We start from the raw sequence: 25,132 nt of genomic DNA, 5'->3' as shown, positions 1-25,132 counted from the left end.
CAGATGCAATGCATATGGTGGGTGTGAGGACTCACCATGTGTTTGTAAACCTAACTGTCCATCTGATGATACTTGGCAGTGCAGTTACCATTTTTTTGATTACTCCTCAAAGTCATTCAAGAAAGAGGACTTCCAGAACTCTTCCACAAAGTTTCAAGAATGATGGAATAAGTGTGTTTGATATGAGGTAGAGCACTTCAAGGGGGATTAATGGCAATGCATCTTTTACTGTAATGAATTTAAACATGTATTTTTATTGCATCTCCGGTACATCACATAAAACACATACACATGTCAGCAATTTGAATTGACCTCACATTTGCAGCTCGAGTACAGCACATCAGCAGATGAAGCAGGTGTTGCTTACATCCTGCTGTTTCCAGAAAGATTCGAAGCAGCTCATCTTAAGAGACACATGAGACACTGTGCTGTCAAAATGAAGGCAGAGGCGGTGTGGGCTTGGATTTACAGCACCGTCACCAGCATGGGTGGCAGCTCCTGAGCTGAGGTGCCCACACCACAGACCTTGAGGCTGCACCCCAGCCAGGTGCCATTTCAGCAGAGCATTTTACATGGACCCTGAGGGTGACTTCCTCTCCCTGCCAGGGCTTTTTAGTTTGATGAGTCCAGTTGAAGCCCACTGTGTAAAGCAGCACTTCTTAAGCTTCATTGTGCTCTGACTCTCTTGGGCTCCCTGCTGCTCTGTAGCCTCTCATTCAGCAGCTCTGGAGAGTGCAGGGCCTGAACTTGAGCCCTCATGCCACCACTACTAGCTGGAGGACCACACTTTGGGTAGCAGGGCCCTAGTATCCCCAGTATGGAGAAGCACCACCAGGGGAGGAAGGAGGGTTCTGCTGCAGTCAGCTGGCAGCCCCCACCCTGGAGCACTCAGCAGCGCAAGTGCATTTCATTACTGTGGCTCCCGCAAAGTGACGCACAGCTGGGGACTGGCAGTGTGAGGAGCTGTCACAGTAACTTCACTCAGCCTGAAAAGTCATTGAAATGAGAGCGAAATAGATGAGGGAATGGGGCCGAGGGAGAAAGGAATAAAAACAGTAGGAGAAAATAGAGAGGGGTGAAAATCAACATTTGACTGTGAAGAAATCATTTTTAATGAGCTGCTTTTGCTGTAGAATTTTCCAGTTAACTCAAGCTAAGAGCCCTTTCTGGAGTAATTTTGAAGTTGCTTTTTGGTTCTCTGTCACCTCTCTAAGAGTCACCTGCCTGTTTTGTTCATTCATCTACCACATATGATTTGGGATGTGGTATTCAGCTTGCACATATCTTTTGTGGTCCTCTGGATCATATAGAACATCTAAAAAGAGCGGCCTCAGAGACTGTCTAGTTAGGTCGGCCTGATCAGTGGTCCCAACTCTTCCAGACACAAGAGTCACCAGAGAGGTTTAGGAAATCCCACGTATCTCAGCTGCCCCATGGACCAGCTATTCAGAATCTTTAAGGTGGCCTCAGTCACTAGTTACCCATTTTTTATGAGTTATCTTAATACTTCCTAGATGATTCTCATATATACCCAGCACTACTAAACCAGACCGTAACCATCTATCGAGAAGTTGAACCCATATTAAAGAAAATTCCAAAAACAGACCTCACTTAAATCTTGGCTATGTTGACACTGCATAACATTTTGGATTCTCTTTTTCCTTCAAGCTGACACCTTCAGCCTAGCATTAAATATCCAAAGTGCTTTTGAAGCCTGGCAGATTTCACTTTCTCAGTGCAGGGACTCCCCCTGCTGGCCTTTTCCAGGTAGTGCTCACTGCTCTATGGACCCTCACTTGTTCTGTTGTGCTGCAAAACACAATTTAAAATCACTATTTTAAAAGCAGTTTTTTCATTCCACATGCACACATGCAGTTGCCAAAAGTGAACAGTCAGAGCACTAATTCCTTATCCAGTGGCAGTTTGGGTAAGATCTAGGAATGTTAGAAGAACATGTATGGCCAGCCCCACAGTGGGTACAGTGATACCTCAGCTCATGGACATTTTTGTTTGCAGTATTTTTTGCAAACAGAAGCATTCAGAAAAATTTTGTTTTTGTTTGCATACTCTGCATCTGGTAACAAACATGACTTTGGTCATCTTTTCCATACAAACATAAACAAAAAATGTAGAACAAATTAAGTTCGTGAACCAAGGTAACACTGTATATACTTGTATATGTATGAATATTTGGCTTATCTTGCTGCCAAAATACTACAGTGTTAGCTATTTGATTGTGCTGGTTCCCTGGAAAATAATTAGCATTTGCATTTCTTTGGACAGAAAATTAAGAAAGCTTTCATGCCTACGTTTTTCAGCTTCCTTCATACCTCTTACCAATTTACTTTTTTGTCTCTACTCCTTAAATTGTGATTGCAGACAAAGAAAAATAAAAGTAGATATGTTTGCATGCCTCATCATATCAGCCAAACTCTGTTACAGTGTTGCGTCCGAATTACCTGAGTGCATATGACCATTGTGTTTCCAGAGGCAGAAGTGGATACTTACTCCATCTGAAAGCAAGATGCTCAAACCTCAGAAATGCACTCACTCATTTTATGCAGCTCATGTCATCAAGATTACTTTTTTTGTGGGTAGTATCTTACCCCATGGGTCTGTGTTCATCTGACTCAGCACAGTGTAAAGTCAGATCCAATCAACAATGCAATGCTTCATTTATAGTCTTTTCTATATCAGCAGCCTCATGGGACCATGGGCCATCCCTGGGGACCCTACATAGACTGCATTATTTTTTGGTGTTTCACCTGGTACTGCCACTGCAACCCATGTGTGTTTTCACTACTTTAGGATGTGACTCATCTGTACTGATTGTTTATTACTGTGACAGTATTACCGAAAACTTAGCAGTAATACTTAGCAGTAATACCACTTGTCATTATCTAACACTTTCTGTGGGCCAGGAGTCTGCTGGCTTCGATCAAGGAATCTTCTGGAACAGCAGTCTTGTGTGAGGCCCACAGGGGAACGCTCCACCTCCAAGCTCATGTGCTTGTTGGAAATATTCAGTTTCTGCAGCTGTTAGGCTGAGGTACTCCGGTTCTTGCTAAGGTCAGGTTGCTGTTTGCTCTGCCTGGAGGCCTTATTCACATGGCTGTTTACTTCTGCAAAGCTAAGAAGGGTGAGTCTCCTACTGCAGTGGGAGCTAGCATCTCACATTACACAGTCACCAGGGCCGTCCCCTCACAGTTGTTGCATTCTGTTGGTTAGGAGTGAGACAATGACCCACCCACATACAGGGCAAATGGCATGAACATGGTGGCAGGAGAGGTTTCCACCGATGTCTCAGAATTTGTACTCAACACAAAGGTACTCAGTATTTTGTTGTTTTTGTTCGTGCGTTTGTTTTGAGTAACTGGCTGTTTGCTGGGGCTTCCTGTCTTGAGCAATTATATAACAGAAACCAAGTCGTAGACTTTCTGTTTTTGTATTTACTGCTCTCAGCTTTTCCTATGACTATTCCTGCTCTATTAAATATTTTGAAGTCTTGACTCAAGTGTTAGAATATTAGCACACACCCCGCCCCTGTCCTGTAGCTGAAACCCAGAGCCTTGCACAGGCTGACTGTGTATTGTGACCCTGGAGTCACACCCCAGCCCCGTATAGCCCTGTCTTCTTAGTGTTGGGCAGTTCTCAAGTGACTGATGAAACTGCTGCAGAGGATGGCACCCAGCATGCATAGATGCCACCATACACTGTCATACACATTTACATGCAGACACCTAGGCAGGTGTGGAAGTGTGTGTGGAGGAGAGCAAGAGAAGGAAAAATGCTTTGTTTCTAATGCTCAGAGCCTCCTTCCAGAATCTGGTGGTCAGCTTCAACTGATTTAGCATCTCTGAGCCACAATTCTGTCCAGTCCTCTCAGGAGGCAGGTAGTGCTGATCAGAAGAGCAGAATCTTTCCAGCCCAACCAACCTGTGTTTTGAATCCCAGCGTCACTAGGTTCTAGCACTGCACCTTTAACCACTTAGCTTTTCAAGGACAGCAAATGATGTCAGTAAGCGGCAGCTACTGTGTAAATGCTGTCAAAGTCCACGTACCCTGGAGCATAGGTTACTGGCTGCCCACGTTCTCTGGGTTCAGAACATGGACCCACTTTATCTGACCCATTTCACTTGGGATTTTTAATATTTGAAGTCATAATTTCTTCTGGAAACTTATAGTAGGTCAGTGGATTGGGGAAGTTTTGCTGCTCCATCCAGGGCACATCCCAGTCTCTTGAAAACCCAGCCCCACAAGGCCTTGCTCTGCTAGCCTGGCAGGAGCTGCAGCCAACCCTGTCCGCAAGCAAGGCCTGCGCTGCCCTTGGCTGCTTCCCTGACCAGGACCCAGCCCCTGCCCTCGGTCACCTGCCTGCTTGATCCCAGGAAAGTTGGAGTTTGCATTCCTATTCTGCGCTGAGAAATTGTAGTGTAGTAGGAGGGAAAACATGGCCTTGACATAGAGACCTAGACTTTGAGTTTAAAAGGCTTAGTTAGACCAGTCTTGTTTTCCACTGAAGTTCTTAAGCCTGAAGTTACTTGTTTGTCATTCATGAAGATCCTTCAGGTTTATATAGTATATTTAACAAATACTTAGTGCTTTATATTCCATGCTGTGATAAGCAAGGGAAATATAAGGATAGCAAATTAAAAAAACAATAACACAAAACAAAACCATTGATCCCAATGAAAAAATAAAACAGATATTCCCAGAAATAAATGTGAAGTTTCGACTGTGACAGTTACTACCAAGATGTCCAAGGCTCTTTAACTGCATATTATAGGGATTTTATCCTATTATATAGAATGTCAGGGGTTTGAGCTAAGAAAGTGACGTTTCCTCTCAGAGCTGCAAAATTAATTAGCAGCTAATTAGGTGGAGAGGACACTGATGTCCAGGTTTCAGAAATGCACATATACAGGTTCCGGGTGTAGGGAGGGCATGGCAAACTCAAGGGGCTGAAAGATTGTTGTGAGCAAAGCATAGGGGCAGGTGGTTTGCTAAGTCTAGACTGAGAAAGCTAGTATGCAGGCCAGGGAGCCAGGCAACGCCTTCAAGGCCATGTGTCAAAGATGCAGTTTACTCAAGAGCAGGAGAAGCTATCAAGCACTGGAGGATTTTATCCAGAGCAGCACTTGAGCAAGTTTAAAAGCCCATTAGGAATATGAGTGCATGACGTTTCAGAGAACAAGAATGGAGCTGGGAATCTGGTTGGGAAGGAAATGTGCTGAGGAGATGGTGTTGGCTGGCATAGCATGGGTGTGGCAAGAGGGGGAGCAAAATGCATGGATTCCAGACCTTGTAGGGAAGTTAAACTCAGAAACTGGTGATCGAGGTAACACCGATGTGATTGTAGGGTGAGGGCATATACCAAAGTAATAAACCCAGTGGAGTTCATCAGAAATTTTAGGAAGCCCCATCCTGCTTACAGCCCTCACTCTGGTCTCACTGTGCTGAGACAGTCCTGAGAGGTTCCCAGCCATCCAGTCTTCATTAATCCAGAGGGTGGAGATATTCGTCCTGGTCCTTCCTGGCATTTTGGCATGAAGATAAACCAGGCAGGCAAATAAAAGCCAATAGTTGTGATTCTGGTTGGCGGCTTGATACTCCTCAGTATTGCAGCCTCCTCTTTGAATCCCTGAATTGACCTCCTTATTCCACTTTGGACATTCTCGCTGTAGCATTCTTAACTTCATATTTATCTTTCAGTTGACTCATTTCAAGTAATTTTGTTTGGTCTCATCACTACAGAAAGTGCAAAATCTTCGTAAAACCTTCATGAATTGTCTTTAAAAGCAAGTAAAGTGCAACACAGAATCAGTAACTATGATTGTTAAGTCTGGACTTAACCACCACTGGCATTCCAAACCTGAGCCCTGCTCTGCCCGCGCACAGGGCCGTGAGCAGGTGTTTGGAAAGTTGAAAGAATGAGCACCAAGCTGACATCCTTCTTAATGTTCTCATAAGGACTAAAAGAGAATCACAGAGGAAATTGCTTTCTCATCATGACAGTGAATATCATGTAATGTTTTGCTCGTGCCCTAAAATAGCATTCTGGGCGGGCTTTTTGTCCGGCACTCTGGAGAAGGCCGCATTAGCCCTTTTTCCTGCCGCTGGAGCTCAGGTGCATGGTGGAACCTTTTATAGAGGGGATTTCATGGTGCTGGACTGGATCCTGGACAGAGGATACTTCTAAAATAACAACTGTCAATGCAAATAGAATGTGAAAGCAGGTTTGAAATTGAGACTCTTCTTAGTTTTCATCCTAAATAAAAATGCCATTGAAATTCAGTGGCAAGTAGCTACACTAGTAGACTGGCGACACTGTGTGAGTCTGTCACGCCAGATGAAGAACTGATATAATGGCCTCCCAGAGGCTCCTGTTAGGAAAAGCCTAGAATAACGCACTACTTTTTTTTATACATGTAAATTATAAGATGCAGCAAAAGAAACTGTATATAAATGTGTGTGTGTGTGTGTATATATATATATGCATATATATAATTTTGCTCAGTTGTAATATATTCTGATCGTGAATACACCAATAGCAGTGCTTAGGGTACTAGGGTACCCTAAGGGTATTTGAGATTCCAGTAAAACACAAGTAACTTCATCATCATTTGTAGCTGTGGTCTCAAATATATATACATATAAGCATCCAACCATTTTTGGTATCGTGTGATCCACAAACACTGTGGAGTGAAGTTGTGAAACAAAGGAGGAGGTTAGGGGAGCTTTTATTGAAATAAGGAGAAGAAAAATACCTCCTGGATTTCCAGGAGGTCCTGAATGGGTTGGCCGCATGGTCTCTCGGTGGAGAATTATTTATACACAAGAAGGGTACAGGGCTTGCCTAATCATTTTGTGGACTCCCGTGACTGCTATGTCTGTAAAGTTAAGAAAAAGCCAGTAGAAGCTCCTGCTCCCTAGCCCAGTTCTTTCACATAGCCATTTAGCATTTGCTGCAAAATGATTTTAGAAAGAACTAGTTACTTTACATTATAATGACCTCAAAAATCCTAAGGAGGGGTGGACTGCATTTCTTATTAGAGGAAGTTCATTGTGTTTTAAATTCCTTGAAATGGAGGCATTCTGTAAGTGGTGGCCCCTATCTTTAAAAGGGAGAGCCCATTCCATTTTGCCTAAGAAATCATCATTCCCTGTCCAGGTCCTGCTTCACAGTCTAGTCTTCATTGTTCTCAGTGTGGCCGGGTACTGCTCTCTCAGGCCCTTCTACCAGCCAACTACCTTACTCATAAGCTAACTAATGAACTATTTTCTACATTTCATTTTACTCTCAAGTCCATTATATTTGAGTTTTTCCTATTGCAATGTGAATTTTTTCATGACTTCTAAAACATCTCCTCCTCACTCATTGGTTATAATATCACATTGAGTTTTTGTTTTGTTTTGTTTTTTGTTTTTGCAGTTAGGCATAGGTACCTTTTAGGATCTGTCAGTTCCATTTCTGGACAGGAAGTGGTTGCGCCAATGGGGAGGGCACCTGGCAGGTGAGCAGGGCTGCAAAGCTTCTGCTGTTCTTGTGCTGGTCTCCTGCGGGCCAGAAAGAACTCTTGCTCTCTGTTCTGTGACCTCTCCACTGATGGCAGCTCTTGGCCTGCTCCTCCACGCCAGTCCCTAGGAGTTCAACATTGCACAAACATGCTCTCGTTGCTCCCACCCTTCATTTACAACGCCAAAATCTGAAGCCCTTTGCTTATCAAACATATCTTAGGATACAGCTGTTGCCTCTTCCTTCAATCCCCATTCACTGCCTCCTCTCCACACCACCCAGGACAGGGAGAGACAAAGATCTAGACTTTGGTGGGAGAATTCCTCCCAGACAACATCAGAACCCTACAGTATATAGATTGTAGTAAACTGTAGATGCAACAGAGCTGAAATTCTGGAGCAGAACCCCCAGCTCAGTACCACTGACTCCCATGCTGTGTGGTCCTTCTTGCATCCACTCTTGCTCGACCCTGGTCATCTCTGCAGGCTCCTTGGAGGCTGCTTTCTCTGTACACTGCTGCTGGCCTGCGCTGCAGTCTCCATGGCCTCATCCTGCAGCTGGGTGCTCTTCCCCTTTTCCACTCTGAGCTCTCCAGGCTGAGCAGCTCCAAGGCAGTCACTGGGTTCCTATCTGTCTGTCTCAGCTCCTATCTATCTGTCACTCCCACACCTAGCAAATGACTGCTCATGTGTGAGCACACAGTTTCCTTGTATTACATGGGTGGGAAAACAGTACGTAAAGGGATAACATGTATGGTGCAGATTTAAAATGGAGTACAAGCATCTCTAGGAGAAAGTAAGGTTTTTCCACCTGCGAGTCATCTCCCAGTTCTGCTATTATTTGCTTCTTTTAAAGAGATCTCTGTTTGCTCACGATGTTATTTACATAGAAAGGCAAAAAAGTGAGTATTTTTTGTCAAGCACATAGTGGGGAATTTAGGAGGATTTTTCTGCTCAAATTTGCTCTCTGGGTCCTCCTTTCTGTCTTAGGCACCTTCCTGCTCCTTACATCTTGTTGCTTCCTTAATGTAGCACATCCTTCCCCTTCTGCCTTTCCTACCACTGCTTGGTCCTCTTAACATTCTCATCTCACCGTGGTGATGCATGTGGGCCTGGATCCCGAAGCTTTTCCTCCTCACCAACTACCTGCAGCACCCAAGGCGCATTACTTGTCCTGCCTGATGTGGGCAGTGCAAGCTTCACAGGGCCCTTCTGTGCCTGTGCTGAACCACACTTCTAGATGGAGAGCGCACTGTCTGGACAAGAGTGCAGGGAGCCAGCTTTCTTTCTGACTCTTCTGATGTTCAGCCCTCTCCTCTGGGATGGACTGTGCAGTGCCTAGCCAGTTCTGCTGAGCCTTGTCACTGTGCTGTAGGACTTTTCACAGAGAAACCAGCAATAACCTGCAATGCTAGTAGAACAGGCAGGAAGCAGCTGCTGTTTGCAAAATGGTCTGTGTGTCCGTCTTCGCAGTTTTACTTCACAAGTGATGAGTTACTGAGTTGTTTTCGGTTCCTTGGAGTTAGAGCTAAGCCAATTTAAGAGCATCGTTTTTTACTGCAGCTGGCTCATAAGGCTTAAAAGTCTCAGTGTGGGAGAACACAGAACTTTCTACAGCACTGTGTTTGCGCACACTCCCCTGAGCCAGTTTTATCTGCATCCCTAGCTCATAATTCTCCCTTTCAGATTCCTAGGTCTCCTTGAGCCAGTAGGACCTGACAGCAGTCCTTTGTACCTAAGCCACCCGTGTTCTGGAGGGAAAGCCGTGGGCTCCTCTCACAACCCATAGTCCTGTACCACAGCAAAGACTAGAAAACTGAAAAGCTGTGGAATTACTAATAGTTTTAAAGAGGAAGTAACTATTTCAGGCAAACACTAGTTCTTGGGTTCTGAGTGCTACAAGTTTAGTTCTCAGCATCTTCCTCTGCCCATCTTAGAAGCTGACTTGAATAGCAGGATTCATACCATTCCTATCAGCGTAGCCCAGATGAGCAAGTCTGGAGTCATAGGTCAATAGGGTCAGGAGCATAGACCTCCACTGACAAAAGTATGTGTCCCCTATTTTTCTTAACAGATGCTAAATACTGGAATAAGTCACAGACACATCCTCTGGCAACTGTGTATGTGTGAACATAGGAAAGTGAGATCATTTCATAGTTTGTATTTGACATTTGCTTTCTATTACCATATATATGCTGAAGAGTTCCAAATATTTCTGTCTGAAATTCTTTCCCGTGTTCCAAGTATTTCCTGCCTGAAATTCCTCCCTAGTATCTGTATTTCCAGCTGCCTTTTATACACCCTGTCTTGACCTGTCTCGCATGTAATAGAACTAAACTCATTGCTCTCTCCCCCAATTTTGATTTTTCTACTTATTTGTGGTTTCAGCTAATAACTGCCTCTTAGAAGTAGAATTGGCTCTTAAACATCATGCTCATTTCAGAGCATAATTCACTATGCATATGCACACATGCAGATATAACTGGAACAAAAATTCTGTAAAACAATATGTATTTCTCACACACTCTCTGTCTCTATCTCTCTCTCTCTTTCTCTCTTTTGTCACCATTACGAGGAACTGAACTCAACCTCATGCTTGCCACACAGGTTCTATGCCTCTGAGATATATCCCCAGCCCTCAACAATATGTATTTTTATCATGTATATTTTCTCTGTGTCACATTTTTTTTAAAATTTTATTTAAGGAGAAAAAGAAAACAAAAATAGAAAAAGGGTACAAGTTATACAGAATTTCAAAAAAAAAATAAATAGTAGGAAATCACTAGTTAATAGATTACATATTGTCATCTTAGAAATAGTTGTTCAAGTAACAGAATTAAAGCATATTAATTGGACATTCAAACAGTGAGACTGCAAACAGTTCTGTTCAATGATCCAACAAAATCTCAGTAATATGGTTATCTATCTTATACGCTTAAATATACATGCAGTTATATCCTTTAAAGCACTTTCTTTTCCTCTCTTTTTTACAATGACAATTACACATTTTGGGTTTTATTACTCCCACAGATCTTATTACTATTTTTTTGAAGAGAATAAAATCAAATGTGACATAACAAAACAGAGTCAGTCAAATCAAAAGGATGGACATAGTATATAATGTAAAAACAGAATACAAGGTGATCAACAATGGTTACCATAATGCCTCTTGCTATCTTAAAAAGAATTGCCTATATCATCAGTTATAATAAATTTGAACAAAACAGTAAAGAACAAAAACAATAAAACCAAAACATTGGAGACATTCCAGGACTTCAAAAGAAGATAATAGTCAAACCAGTATGGGCATCATAGTGAATCTTATTGTCTTCACAGTTGTTGCCTATACTCTCAAACTTGGTAGTATCAAGCAAAATAAAATAGAGTAAAATCAGTCAAAACAAGACAGTGAGAGCAATACAGGGTTTCAAGTCAAGTTAATGGGAAATCAAAGTGGGTTGCTGTAATATATCCTGCTATTTTTTATTTATTTTTTCCCTTAATTAAAAAGATAAAAAAGTAACTAATAAAAAAGGAGTTTGAGATAAAAGAGGACATAACAACAAAACAGCATAGGTCAGAACATAACCATTTAAGCAAAATAGTGTTTCACCACAAGATATCCCGACATAAAATTAGTTACCATAGTGTCTCTTTCCTTGAAATCTTTGGGTATAACTTCGTATGCTGTAGCATCAAACATATCAAGGCAATGTAAAACCATTCAAGAGAATGACAGTTTGAAGCAAGCACCTCCCCTCCCTGGTAAGCGGAGGCAGTGTGGCAGACTACAGCTCTTCCAGGGGGAGAACCAGCAGTGTCTCCTGAGATCCACGCCAGGTTGGAACTTAGGGCACCAAAAAGCCAAGCAAGCACCTCCCCTCTCTGCTAAGCAGAGGCAGGGTGGCAGACTGCAGCCCTTCCAGGGGGAGAACCAGCAGTGTCTCCTGTGATCCACACCATGTTGGAACTGAGGACACTGTGAAAACAAATGACCATCCTGCCTCCCTGCTTAGCAATAGTGAACCTACTGCTACATGGCCTAGAGTCAAATATCCCACTTCCCTGAGCCTCCTTCTCCCCGTCCCCCTGCCCCTCCCATTAGCAAATGAGAACCAGAAATCTGAGCATCTCCTGGGAGGTTGACCATAGCAAATAAGGGGGACTTCCTTCTATCATTTCTTTGAAGGCAAATATTTTTATTACTCTTTTGCTCTTTTCTGATTAAGGTACTGCTCTATTCAATATTCTGTTTTGATAAGTTCTATAGTGTTCTATATTTCATCTCATTTTGATATACGTGATTGAAAGAACAACTATTATAAAGATAACAAAATATACTGTGATACCTATTACTGTTATCCCAGTAACCTGCTGTGAAGTTCTGTACCAATTTCACTGTACGATCTTAGTTGGCTTTATTCTGACTTGTTCTGTTGTATACTTTCAAAATAAAAAAAAGAGAGAATGACAGTATTACAGGGTATTTAGAACCAACTAACAGAAAATGAACAATGGTTTCTGTATTATCTCCTTGTCTATAAAATTTTTGTTTATATTATCACATGTAATAAAATCTAATAAGATATAACTTGTTAAGACCAATGGAGACACAAGAACAAGTCTGAAGTCTCAGCTTGATGGGACTTCAAAACAAGATGTTATTAAATCAGCACTAGCTATTATGATGTCTTGTTTTCTCCAAAATAGCTGTTCCTACTGTCCAACCTTCTCTGCCTCATTTCTGTTGAGCTCTTTTTCTGTCACTAGTTGTCAGTTTGTCTTCTTCATTTCACTTTCTGCTCCATTCATTGTGGCCTCTCTGCCACTTTTTCTGGAATCTTGGTATTTTTCACTTTTAGAATATCCTGCAGTGTTCTCTGTAGAGTTGAATTGGTGGTTGCAAATTCCCCTAGTTCCTCTTTATCCTGGAAGCACCTTGTTTCTCCATTAATTTCTAAGGACAGTTGGGCAGGATATATCAATCTTGGCTGGCGGTTATTGTCTTTCAAAGCTTGAATTATTTCACCCCACGCTCTTTGTGATTTGATGATTTGTACCGAGAAGTCTGCTGTAATTCTGATGGGTGTTCCCTAGTAAGTGATCTATTTCTTGTCTCTGACAGCTTTTAATATTCTGTTCTTATATTGGATTTCTGGAATTTTTATTATTATATGCCTGGGTGTAGTTCTGTTTGGGTTGTAGGTGGCTGGAGTCCTGTATGCCTTATAGATCTGAGTATCTTTACCTTTTCCCATATTAAGGAAGTTCTCCTTGATTATTTCTGTGAATAGCCTTTGCAGTTCATTTGTTTGTATCCCTGCTTCTTCCTTTACATTCTTAATTCTTAAGTTATAGATCCTCTTATCATCTTCTAACCTTTGTATTGTTACTGCTTGTTTCCTTATTATTTTTAAGAAGTTTTTCCTTTCATGCTCCCACATTACAAATCTGACCTCCAGTTCAGATAATCTATCCTTAGTTTCTTTCAAGCTTGTTACACCAGCTTTCAGTAGAGTTTTTAGTTTCCTGGTAATCTCTTTGAACCTGCTTCATGTATTCTACATTTTTTCTATTTTCTCCATCAAACAATTCTCCCCTTTTTTTCTGTTCTTCCATTCCACCATCTGTTTTTTCTTGAGAGGTGCTTAGCAGTTCTTTAACTATTCTACTTATATCTTGCTTTACTTGGTTAAATATTTCACTTTTGAACTTGTCTATGAGGTCCTGGAGATAGCGCTTTATGTTTATTGGTGCCATGCCTGATATTGCATGTTTTCTGTCCTCATTCTCCTTTACATTTACTTTTCCTGGATCAGTGTTCTCAGGATTGGGGACTGAGGACTCTTTCTTGTTGCTCCCTCTTCCCATACTTTTTGTTCCTTCCATACAAGCGCATATAGGAGGCCCCGTTTCTTTCTTTTTTGGTTACAGTTTGTTTGAATCACGCTGGGTAGGTGTTCCTGCCCACTGCAGTGTACTAGGGAGACACACACTTGGGCAGCTTCTGCTGGGCCCACCCCTCCAAGTCAGTCAACCTGCTTAAGACTTCACTGCATTAGGGTGCACTGCCAGGCGCAGGGACCTGATTTGGGCTAGCCTTCTGGGTCTTAGTCCGCAACTTCACCCAGGTCAAGTACTCCCCACCAATTCCGCTTGAGAGGGGAATATGTGACTGAAGTCATGAGCGTCCTGTTCCAGCTGGTCTGCCCGGTTCCAGAATGTCTTCTGTTGGAGCCTCCTAGTCTCTGAAAGGGTCCCCGTTCCTCTCACTCACTGCAGGTTGATGCAGGGCTCCCTACCAGCTCTGCTCTCAATTCACTTTGCCAATTCCCACTCTCAGAGCTTTCATGTCTCTATCCCTGCTGTGCAGATTCAGATGCAGTGGCGGAGGCAGGAAATTCAAGCCACCGTTTCCAGAGGCGTGGATTCCAGCTTTGGCACTGAGACTTTAGCTGTTCCAGTCGTAGCACCGGGATTGCATTTCCAGTTGGTTTCTCTCAGCTTAGTTCATTCCTGGGTCGCAGGGTATATCTCCCCCTGCTTAGGACTCCCCACACCACACCATTCCTGGAATCTAAGCTGGCTGTCTCAGAGAGCCTCCGTAGCTGTTGTTATCTATCCGCCATGTTCTCCTGGAAGTTTCTGTGTCACATCTTTTGAAAAATGACTTGTCCATTTGATTCTTGACCATGGAGCAAAAAAAAAAAAAAAAAAAAAAACACACACACACACATTAGAGGAAGGATTGCTTCTTTAACAGATTGTCCTGGGAAAACTGGATTCCATGTGTAGGTAATTTAAACTAGGTCCTTGTCTCTTACCCTGTGTAAAAAATTAACTCAAAGTGGATCAAGCAGGTAGGTGTTAAACCTTTAAACTTGCTAAAAGAATGGATAGAGGAAAGCCGTAGCTCATGCAAAGACTTTCTGAATAGACTCCAGTGACATAGATATACTAGCAAGAATCAACAAATGAGACTATATAAAATTTAAAATGTACAATGGATATTGTAAAGTAGGGGAAATTGTTGAAAAGAAAAGAACAAATAGGAATGGGTAAAGAAAGGAAGGGAAAAGGAGGCAAGTGATTAAAAAGGATCATTTTATCAAAGCTTTTTAAATAGGGAGTAAATAAGGGCTTGAAAGGAGGGAAGGGGATTGGGGAAAAAAGAATGTATCCTGACAGTTACAAATTCTCTATGATGAATATGATCATTATGTATATCTAAATTGTACCAATAAACAGCCATTTTTTTTTTTTAAAAAGAGAACTAAGAGAGTGAAGAGATATCCTTAGAATGGGAGAAAAGCTTTGCCTAGTACCCTTCTAACAGATGATTAATATCAAGGATAAATAAAGATCTCAAAAAACTTGAACTCCAGAAAATCATGTAACCTGTTCAATAAATGGGCAAATGATAGAAATGTACTTAGAAGGACTACAAATGGCCATCTAATAGGAATATGAAAATGTTCAACAATTTTAGTGTTCAGGGATATGCATATCAAAACTGTATTGAGATTCCATCTCATCCCAATCAGAATGGCTGTTACCAAGAATACAAAAACAGTAAATGCTCTAAAGACAGGGAAAGAGGAGCCTTTCTGCCCAGCTGTGGGGAGGGTGTTGTAAATTAGTACAGTCTCTATGGAATTGGTATGGAGATCCTTCAGAAAAGTGAAAATAGGGCTTGTCATTGAATCCCACTATAGTACTCTTTGGTGTATGCTCAGAGACAGTAAAGTCAGCATACTGCCAAGATAACGGAATACACGTTTACTGCAGCACCATTAGCAGTAGCCAAGATATATAACCAAGCTAGTTTTCTGTCAACAGATAAGTGGATAAAGAGAATGTGATACATGTATACAATGGGATAATATTCAGTCATAAAGAAAAATTTTGTCACTTTCAGGAAAATGAATGTGACTGGAGAATATCATCTTACGTGAAATAAACTAGACTCAGAAAGACAAGTATTGCATGTGATATAAAGGAATGAAACTCTCGACCTGCTGTGTCCAGTATGAGTTTGTGTTCTCTAAAATGGAAGAATAAATTTTAGGAACAATGGAGGTTAAGAGCAGAATATATTTATTAAGAGAAAGAAAGCTTTTGTCTGAGAGAGACAGAAGGGGTCCCCAGGGGGTTGTCAAAGACTGTCTTTTTTATGGACTTTTATAGAGTAAAATTATGGGGTGAGATGGGTTTAAGGTGGGGAAAACTGGGAACTCACAAGGCAGATAGGCATAAGATGGGACAGAACTATCGTTAGCCAATAAGATTAATAGTTTAGGTAAAACTGATTAAATTGAGGACAAATGAGGAAGCAAGTCACTGTAGAGCACAGGCATTCTTAGAGAATAGTGACTCTTCCCTAGGGGGTTGGGATGGTGACTCCTAGCTTTCTCAGGGTGATAGGAAACTATTTAGAACATCAGTCCTTAGGATGTGGATGCATTTGCTTGATCTTTTGTCTGAGGCTTCGCTCACAGCAGGAGGTGCCTGTCTCCCCAACAATTGCAAGTTGGACTTCTGCACTGCCTAGCCCTGCCTCACTGCCTATAATATTTCTAACTAACTCACTGCCTGCAACACATGTTCTTCGTAGTATGTGTAATTTAAAAAAGATGACATGAAAGTAGAAGAGAAACTATTACTAGACAAAAGAAAGAATAAGAAGTCTCAAGAAGGAAAGGACTAATGGGGAGATGGTTATGATCAAAATATGTACATTGAAACCCAGTATTTTCTAACATTCATAGGTACTAATAAAAGAAAAAAACTAATGTCATGATATTGCATGGATATGTCTATTAAAAACCAGCCTGAATGTTTCTTTTTATCTTAGTAAAAAATTAGAATATGCAACAAAAAGAAAGCAATGAGACCACTTGAGTCTATTTCTCTAAAAAAATCTTGTATTAGTATTATGAAGAGCAAGGTACAATGCACACACCTCTAATTCATCAGTCTGGAGGCTGAGGCAGAATGATTTCAGGCTCATGCAAAGCCTGGGCAACTTAGCTGCTTAATGAGATCGTGGCTCAAAAGTCTAAAAAAATTTTAAGCTGGGGATATAGATCAGTTTCAGATCTAGGTTCTATCCTCAGTAGTGAAGGAAAATTAAATATATATCATTATGTAACATGTCATAATAATATATAATATTATAATATATTATAATATGTAACATGTGACCTGCTGGTTGAGGAAACCTGAAATGGAGATAAGATGTAGTGTCTTTAGACTCAGTGTATGGCCTCAGCTCTCCTGTCTATCCCAGCTTGTGACCCAGTTACAATGACCTTAACCCTCTCAACCAGACACACCATTCATTCATTCATTCAGTCAGTCAGCATTTACTGTGTCCATGTTTGGTAGTGGACATGGGCTAGACACTAAGAATCCGAAAGTGCATGTTACAGTCTCCTCTTGAGGTCTGCAGTCCAGCAGGAGACATGGATCATCTCATCTCACAGTTCCAAGGCCATCATGATGTCCTACAAATAGAAGTCTGCATGGAGCTCAGAGGTGCTCCATAGGCCCAGTGTCCAAAAAGTCTCTCAGAAAGAGGTGGCCTGTGAGTGGGAGGTTTAGACAGACACAGAGTTCATCTGGCCAAATAAGAGGCAGGACACTAAAGGATCAGAGCGCTGGAAGAAGAAACCCAACTTGAGCAGTCAGATGATTTGGAGAACTTAAGTACATATTTAGTTACAACCAGAATACTCTTCCGTCACTTACGCCCTTTCTTTTTTAGCAAACAGTTGCTCACCATTCACTCTAGAGGCTGTCCTGCCACACAATTTTTTTCACTCATTTATCTGTAAAAGATTTACTCTTTACTTGTAGATAACTTTTACTGTTTCCTTCTAATTTAGAAATGTCTTGGTAATGGAATTTATTAGTCATTAATAAGAATGAAATCTGATACCAGGGACGACACACACCTATGTTCCCCACTGCACAGGTAAACCATCATTGCTAATCACTCATTTAACTCAAACTGCTGTTTCTTTTAATTTTTAATTCTTGTTTTCCTTTGTTACGTTTCCATTCACTTTGCTTTTCTCTACAGATGCTCTAGGGTAAGGAATAGAGTGTGGAATCTCAATAGTCAAGTCTATCCCTGAAAAAAAGTCTTATAAATTTTCTTCCTCTGAGTAATTTTTATGGAACAGCCATACCGTTTAATAATCTTTTGAAGCAGAACACTGGAAATGTACAAGGAGGAGGCGCAGGGAGACAGTTGGCCAACACGGCGTCATAGAGCATGCGGCAGTCAAGATAACAGCCACACTTTACTTAGAAACAGGAGAGCAGGCTTCAGGTTCTGACTGAGCTTTTCACTGTTTATGACACTTCAGGAGGGCTTGTTGTTTGTGTAACCAATTGGCTGTATTTCCAGTGGTGATTTTAGTTGCAATTTCCACCTTTTATTGGTTAAAGTTTAATGCTGCTGAGCCTCATCATCCTTCATGCAGAACTCAATATGAGAGCATTCCCAGACAGGCCACGCATGCCACCTGCTAAATTCATGGTCTCCATCTCTGAAAAGAATGGTTGGAACTATTGAAAAGAAAGGGGACAATGACTTTTGCAGGACTTTTGATTTATGTCACAGTCTGTGTTCCTATCTTAACAACTCTTACCTGTCTCCTTGCCCTCCCCACCCAGCCTAATCGATTACTCCATCTTGTAGGCACATCCACCTATAAATTTAATTACTGATTAGTGCTTGAAAAATTAACCAGTTATGATTTCAAAGAATTGTATCATCTCATGTGCTGATTCAGTGTTCCAGTGAGAAACATAAATGCAGGTATTTGACCCTGATTCATAGAGCACAGCAGGGTGAACAAACACTCGCTATGTCGGTGTCCCCTTGACACTGCAGTCCTCCCCTCCCCAGTAGATCCAGGCACTGTCAGGGCTCTGCATTGCCTGATTGCTGAGCAGTGCCCGTCAGTTCTCAGAAATAAAGAGAACTGCGCCTTGTTCCTCCCCTTAGTGCCTGCCCTTCCTCCTCCTCCTCTGTTCTTCTCTAGCTTTATCTCTGGCCCTGTCTAGCCTACCAAGCTCACCCTCACTGTCCGTCATAGTTTAAATATCACACCTGGCACTGACTGCCTTGGACAGGGAGCCACCATGGCACAGCGGTGGTGCGCATTCTACCCCGGGGCAGCCGCTCCCTAACTACTGCATCTTCCACGGGTGCTCGTGGATGCTTACCGGGTGCCTGCTTCGTGTTCTCATGAATAAAAGAATTTGAGCATTGAAAGCTGTCCTGCCACTATTGTCTCTTTGAAACTGATTGTGCTGCTCAGGCAGAGGGTGTGGGGGAGGTGGGGGGAGGGTGGACTTCCTGGAACTGGCAAATGATGTGACACAAGAGACTGAAGGAAGGGCCAGGGCTCAGGGCTCAGGACCGGATCACGAGGTGCACACATTCTTCATTCACTTCCACGGAGGTGACGTCTTGCCATTTGATTCCTTAGCCTGCTCATTAGCTCTGTGCTTAATAAAATACAGCAGATTTAACTTGTCTTGCCACATTCAGCTGCATTTGTTAGAACACAGAGATTCATCTTGGGTGGCTCCTTGGCCGGATTTGTTTTTACTCTAGTAAAATCCCTGGCACACGATAATGGAAAAAAAAAATTCCGAGTTTCATAATACGCAGTGTACTGTTTCTACACTTGAGAATTTTGAGTGTTTTGGAAATAATAAGTCTGTTTCCACAATTTTCTGCTCTCCACTAGGTTCTCGGAACACCAAATGAGGACACGTGGCCCGGGGTACATTCTTTACCACACTTTAAGCCAGGTATGTGTCATGCATTCCAAATGTCAAGCGCTTCCTGTATGCAAAGGGTGGATATACAGATGTTCACTCTCAAGTGCCAGACTGCCTTCTTAAATTCTGGTGACTTTCTAAACAGGGAATTTATGGAGTTGTCTTTCTGTTTTCACAATTCATTTGTACATAGAGTTAATGATGTCTTTCATAAAGATTTTCACCATATAAACTTAGTTGGGCTTGACCAATCTTTCAGTAACCACACATTTTATTGCCAAATAAACTAGCATCTGTGTCTATAAAAACAAATTAAAGTAGAGCACCACAACCCATCTGTGTCAGTGCTTTAAAATTATTACACTGTAAAAAGGAAATGTGTTTTGATTTCTCGTACAAAACTAGAAATATATGCTTTAAATTGAAACATGTAAAGTGTTCTGAAAGCCCTGCCATACAGCATTCAATATGTTTTAATGCAAAATATCTGAGAGGAAGTGGGAAATTTGAAAAATAAATTGTCATTTTTTCTCACCAGTAGGTGGCAGTCATGAAATTTTCAGTTTTAATTACAGTGTAAGAAAATTTCTCAATCATGGACTGTTTACTTTTTTGGAAGGGCAGAAAAAATTTGGAATAGGAAATTCAACAAAATCAGTAGAATGAATTATTTTTAAGATGATTCTCTTGAATCTTTTATTTTTTTTTTCTTTTTCTAGTTACAAAACATGATTTATAAAATGTGGACCCATCACAAAATTACTGAAAGAGATTTTATGGAACATTTAATAGTCCATTATCCTAAGAGGGAAAAACACTACGAATAATTTCTGTAAGGAGAGCCAAGTATATTTTTTTTTCCTCTTCCCTTCTTTTGGGACCTGTCAAAAATAAATTATCAATACCACAGAGTGAGTTGAGCTAGTTTTTATTATTTTTGTTCTGAAAGTATATAGTGTGCTGAGAACTCTTTTATCTTTTTAAGCAGCCCCAAAAAGTCTTTGTGGTTTTACTGAAAACTCTAAATGACTTCTATGTTCCAAAAGATGCTAGAAACTTAACAATTTAAGAGGATTTTTTTTTTTCAGGGAGACAAGAATCATCCTCCATCTAGTCTTTCCTAGCAGAGTCTAAATGAAGACACACAACTCTCTTTAAGTATTCAATTGTGAGGTTTTAAAGAAGGTTAGCTTTCTGTGTTAGGAGCTAAAATTTTAAATCCTACAAAAATGAGTAGGAGATAGTTAAAATAAAAAGTACACGGGAGAATTTAAAAAGATTTTAAATGAATAAAGTTAGATGCAAAAAAGGAACAATTGTAAAACAATCATTTAGCCTGCTGAGACCTGGACTAGAAAACACAGGAATTTATCTATTTTGGCGTGAACCTTCTTCAACAACAACATCCATGAGCATTTATTAAATATTTTCTAGAAAGTACTATGATAGTGTAAAGCAAGCTAACAGATTGCGAACTTCCTGAAACCAGAGACTGCATAGTACATACTTTGTGTTCAAAAAATAGCTATTGCTGTGACTAGTACTGAATATTTAGCACAGATGTCATTTTTGTGGCTCCTCTGGTAGACACAGATAGATGGGGAGATATGTGTATTCAGTATTATGTGTAAGGCCCGCACTAGACACATGGTACTCAGCGGGCAGTGGAGGCCCAAAGGACCCCAGATTCCTGTGGAGTAAGAGTGGTGCTGGTGAGCGTGGAAGAGACTGCTTGGCACTTGTGACCAGAGTACATGTGAGAAGTGCTTCTGAGCTGGCTTGAGAAGAGGCAAGGGCGCCTGAGATTACAGACTGGGGCAATGGAAGCAAATGGCCACAGACTTTCCTGCAGCGCTTAGCTGTATCACTGGGGAGTCCTGGTCTCTGACTCAGACAGCCTTTCCTCCAGGGGAAGAGAATGAACATCTAGAGCAGGAAATGGGAGTGCCAGTTCCCCTGCCTACACAGATCATGCCTTAGGAAGTAGGAGAGGAAAAGTGAGTGAGCCGTAAACAATTCCTTGTTTACTTTGTAAAAATGATGATAAAGTTACTTGCAGAGTTGAACATTATGTAGAGGAGTGGAGCACAAAGCTTTCCCCTAGCCCTGGCCCCATCCCCATTTGCCTAGGAGCCTGGCCCTCCATAGGCACCCAGAATATTCATTTCTAATGCTTATTTCCTTTAAGGAAATGTGAGAAATGTGTATTTCCCCCATATTCTGCATCTTTTCTCATTGATGCATCTTGTAGTCTTCTCATGTCACTGCATAAGGGAGGCCAGGTGACTTGCCTTGTGTTGCTTCATGCTGTGCTGTTTTCCGTTGTGTAGATTAACCTGGCCCTTAGTTGTGGACATTTGAGTTGTTTACAGTGAGTTTTGCAAGTTAAATGTTAATGCAGTTGATAACTTTGTACATATACATACACATATTGACTGTATGCAGGTATATTAGAAGAGCATATTCAGAGAAATGGTTTTAAACCTTCAACAACTATATACAACTAGAACTTTTAATACTTCTTCCGAACTGCTGCTGGATGATGCCCATCCTCCCTGTTGCAGCCAGTGGTGGCCAAACGGGTCAGCGAAGTGACAAAAGGAATAAAAGTTTCATTTCAGTTTGCCTGCTCATTTTAATGAGTTGAACATCTTTTCACCTGTTCTGGGGTCACTTGCATTTCCTCTTCTGTGAACTGTTTGTATCTTTTGTTCAGCTAACAGTTGAGGTTTGTGTGTCATTTTCTTGTCAATTATTATGAGTGCTTTACATTTTAGAGAAATTTTCCTTTGATCTATGAAAACCTTTTGCTTCTCTGGGACTTAAAAAAAGTGATCATTTCTATTTTTAAAGCAGTGTTGAACAGTCTTCACTCTCATGCTTTAACTTGCCTAAATGAATAAATTTTGCTTCAAGAAAGAAAGCCCATGGAGTAGAGCAAGAGCAGTCTTATAAAAACCAATCCCTGTTATAGATATACACATCTATGTATGTATGTAAAAGCAACCAGTTTGAATTTTCAAATACTTTTATTTTATGGCCATTTCTAGCTCATGTATATATCAAAAAAGCTGAATCTCTTGGTTTCAACATGTTTAACACATTCTTGTAGATAATTTACATAGAATAAAAGTCATTTATTGATTCTCTAATGCAGCATTTATTCGTACCACTCATATGTCTAGGGACTTAATGTTACATTAAAAAAAAAATCACAGAGTTTCCTGTCAGGAGACACGTGTGTGACGGGGTGGTGCGGTCACAGAGCAGGAAGCTCGCGGAGGAACTGCCCAGAATAAGCTGGTCTACAGGTAAACAGCGTCACCAAGAAACACCTCCCTAAAAAAGTGACATTTGACTGAAGGATTCGAGAGCAAGGGTGTGAAGATACCCTTCAGGCAGAACAGGAAATATGAATGCCCGAGAGTAGGGGAGAAAAGTCAGGGGAAAAAGCAGCCACAGGCAACAGGGCCTGGGGAGGCCGGGGCCCTTGAGGCTCCTATGAGCCCTTCACGGTTCAGGTTCCACAGGTGGGAAAGCCCGGACACCGTGACACGGAGTGCCCGAGTGAGTGTTAGTAAGCTCACCCTGGCTGTCTGCTGAGAACTAGGGGCCACGGTCAAGCCACAGAGGCAGGCAGAAGGCTCACCTTTCCTAGTCCTCCACCGCATGCACCTTGAAAAGCCCTTGAAAGGGCTTTTCTTCTTGAAAAGTATTTGCCCCTTGAAAAAAATCAGAGAGACCTTTTTTCATTGTTAAAATAGCAAAAGAACAATTTTATTCTTTGGTATTTAGCCCACATATATTCTCTTCTGCACTTAAATTATGCTACCACAGAGTGCCTTGTCCTTGGCTTATTCCCAGAGCAACCAGGCAACCATGACAGACCACACTACATTATACATACGTGCATATATTTATGCACAACCACACTTTGTAAATGGGTGCGTGCTTGTGTGTCTCACACAATAAGGAATCCTGTCCTTGGAGCCACTGTTTTTTCCATCATGTGTTTTAATTTAAATTTCTATTAAAAGAAGTGGGAAGAGGGTCTGTTTCTTTTTTTGAACTTCACTGCTTTCTGTTCCTTTCTCCATACTGTTAGAGCTCTGTGATTTAGATCCTTTCAAACAGGGTTTCTTTCTCTCCATACCTGTCTCTGTCTCCATCTGTCTCTTTTCTCCTTCTCCCCTCTCATTTCCTCTCTCTCTCTCTCTCTCTCTCTCTCTCTCTCTCTCTCTCTGCCTTCCTCCCTGCCTCTCTCCCTCCATCCTTCTCCCTCCTTTCCTCCTTTCTTTTATTGCTTTGCTCAGGATGCTTGCTTGGGACAGCGCAGAGTTGAGAGGTTACACTGGTGTTCTCACAACCTCATTCTGTCACATGCAATGAGATTCCTTCCAGGCCAAACCCCATTGTCTAAAAAAGGAGAGTCCACTGTGCACCTTTCTTTATTTCTGGGATAATAAATTCCCTGCCCACTGTGAACCTCATCTTCTTCCTCCAGCTTTACCTCCTTAGTGATGGAGACTGACTGACAGATGTCTAGAAAGTGCCAGAAACATACAGATCTCCATAATGACTGTGCTACTTTACATTCCCACCAGCAATGCAAGAGGGTTCCTTTCTCACCACAGCCTCACCAGAATTTATTGTTTGATTTCTTAATAATTGCCATTCTTAGTGTAAGATGTATTCTTAGTGTTGTTTTAATTCATATTTCTCTAATGGCCAGAATGTTGAGCATTTCTCATACATTTGTTGACCATTTGTATTTCTTCCTCCGTGAGTGTCTGTTCATTTTTTTCTTTTTGCCATTTCTTGACTGAATCTTTAATTTTAGGTAGTTTGCTTATTTTGAGTTCTTTGTATATTCTAAGTACTAGTCCCTCTGTCTGAGGAATGGTTGACAAACTTTTCCCCACTCTATAGATTGCCTTTTACTCATTCTTTTGCTGCACAGAAGCTTTGTAGTTTGATATATTTCCATATTTTGATTTTTGCTGTTATTTCTTATTCAACTGAAGTTTAGAAAATCTTTTCTTATACCTATGTCTTCAAATGTTTTACCTATTTTATCTCCTGGTTGGCTTAATGTTTCTGTTTTAATGTTTAGATCTTTGATCCATTTTGATTTTAATTTAGTATATGGTAAAAGTAAAGGTCAGTTTCAATCTTGTGCACACAGAAAACCAGTTTTGCCAGCAGCACTGGTTGAATGAGCTTTCTTTCAACATATGCTTTTGACCCCTTTGTCAAAGATCAAATAGCTGAATGTGTCTGGTGAGGTTTCTATATCCTCAGTTCTGTTCCATTGATCCACATATCTGTCTTTGTTTCAGTACCATGCTTTTTTTAATTTTAAATCACTATTGCTTTGTAGTGTAGCTTCAACCTGGTATTGCTATGCCTCCTCCTTTTGCTGTTGTTTCCCAGCGTGCTGCATTTTGCTAATCTGGGGCTCTGCTCATTCCATATGAATTCTGGGATTGCTTTTTCAAAGATCTGTAACATATGCTCTTGGTATTTTTATTAGAACTACGTTGAATCTGTATTACAGTTTTGAAAATGTGTCCATTTTGAAAATGTTGTTTCTGTCTACCCAAGAGCAGGGACATTTTGCCATTTTCTGATGTCCTCTTTTATGTCCTTCAAAGTATTATAGTTTTCTATGTAGAAGACTTTCACTTTCACTTCCTTGGTTAGGTTAATTCCGTAGTGTTTCCTTGAAACTAAAGTGAATGGAATAATTTTCATTTCTTTTTCATTCCTTGTGCTGTTGATGTACACACATGCTAATGATTTTTGTGTACTGATT

General features: G+C 41.1%; 1 protein-coding gene across 8 annotated transcripts in view; it reads left to right on the top strand.

Moving 5' to 3' along the window:
• Window positions 1–25,132, top strand: part of Cdk14 (cyclin dependent kinase 14) — a 567,752-nt gene that overhangs the window by 392,757 nt on the left and 149,863 nt on the right. For all 8 annotated transcript variants that reach the window (XM_063243002.1, XM_063243021.1, XM_063243042.1 and 5 more), the window contains one exon: window positions 19,284–19,347. In XM_063243002.1, the coding sequence (XP_063099072.1) occupies window positions 19,284–19,347 (64 nt within the window). The remainder of the gene's footprint in view (window positions 1–19,283; window positions 19,348–25,132) is intronic.

Source organism: Cavia porcellus, unplaced genomic scaffold, assembly GCF_034190915.1.
Source record: "Cavia porcellus strain 051 isolate PalLab524CR breed Dunkin Hartley unplaced genomic scaffold, mCavPor4.1 scaffold_2, whole genome shotgun sequence".
NCBI classification, from domain to species: domain Eukaryota; kingdom Metazoa; phylum Chordata; class Mammalia; order Rodentia; family Caviidae; genus Cavia; species Cavia porcellus.
This window is presented reverse-complemented; position numbering and strand designations above follow the sequence as displayed.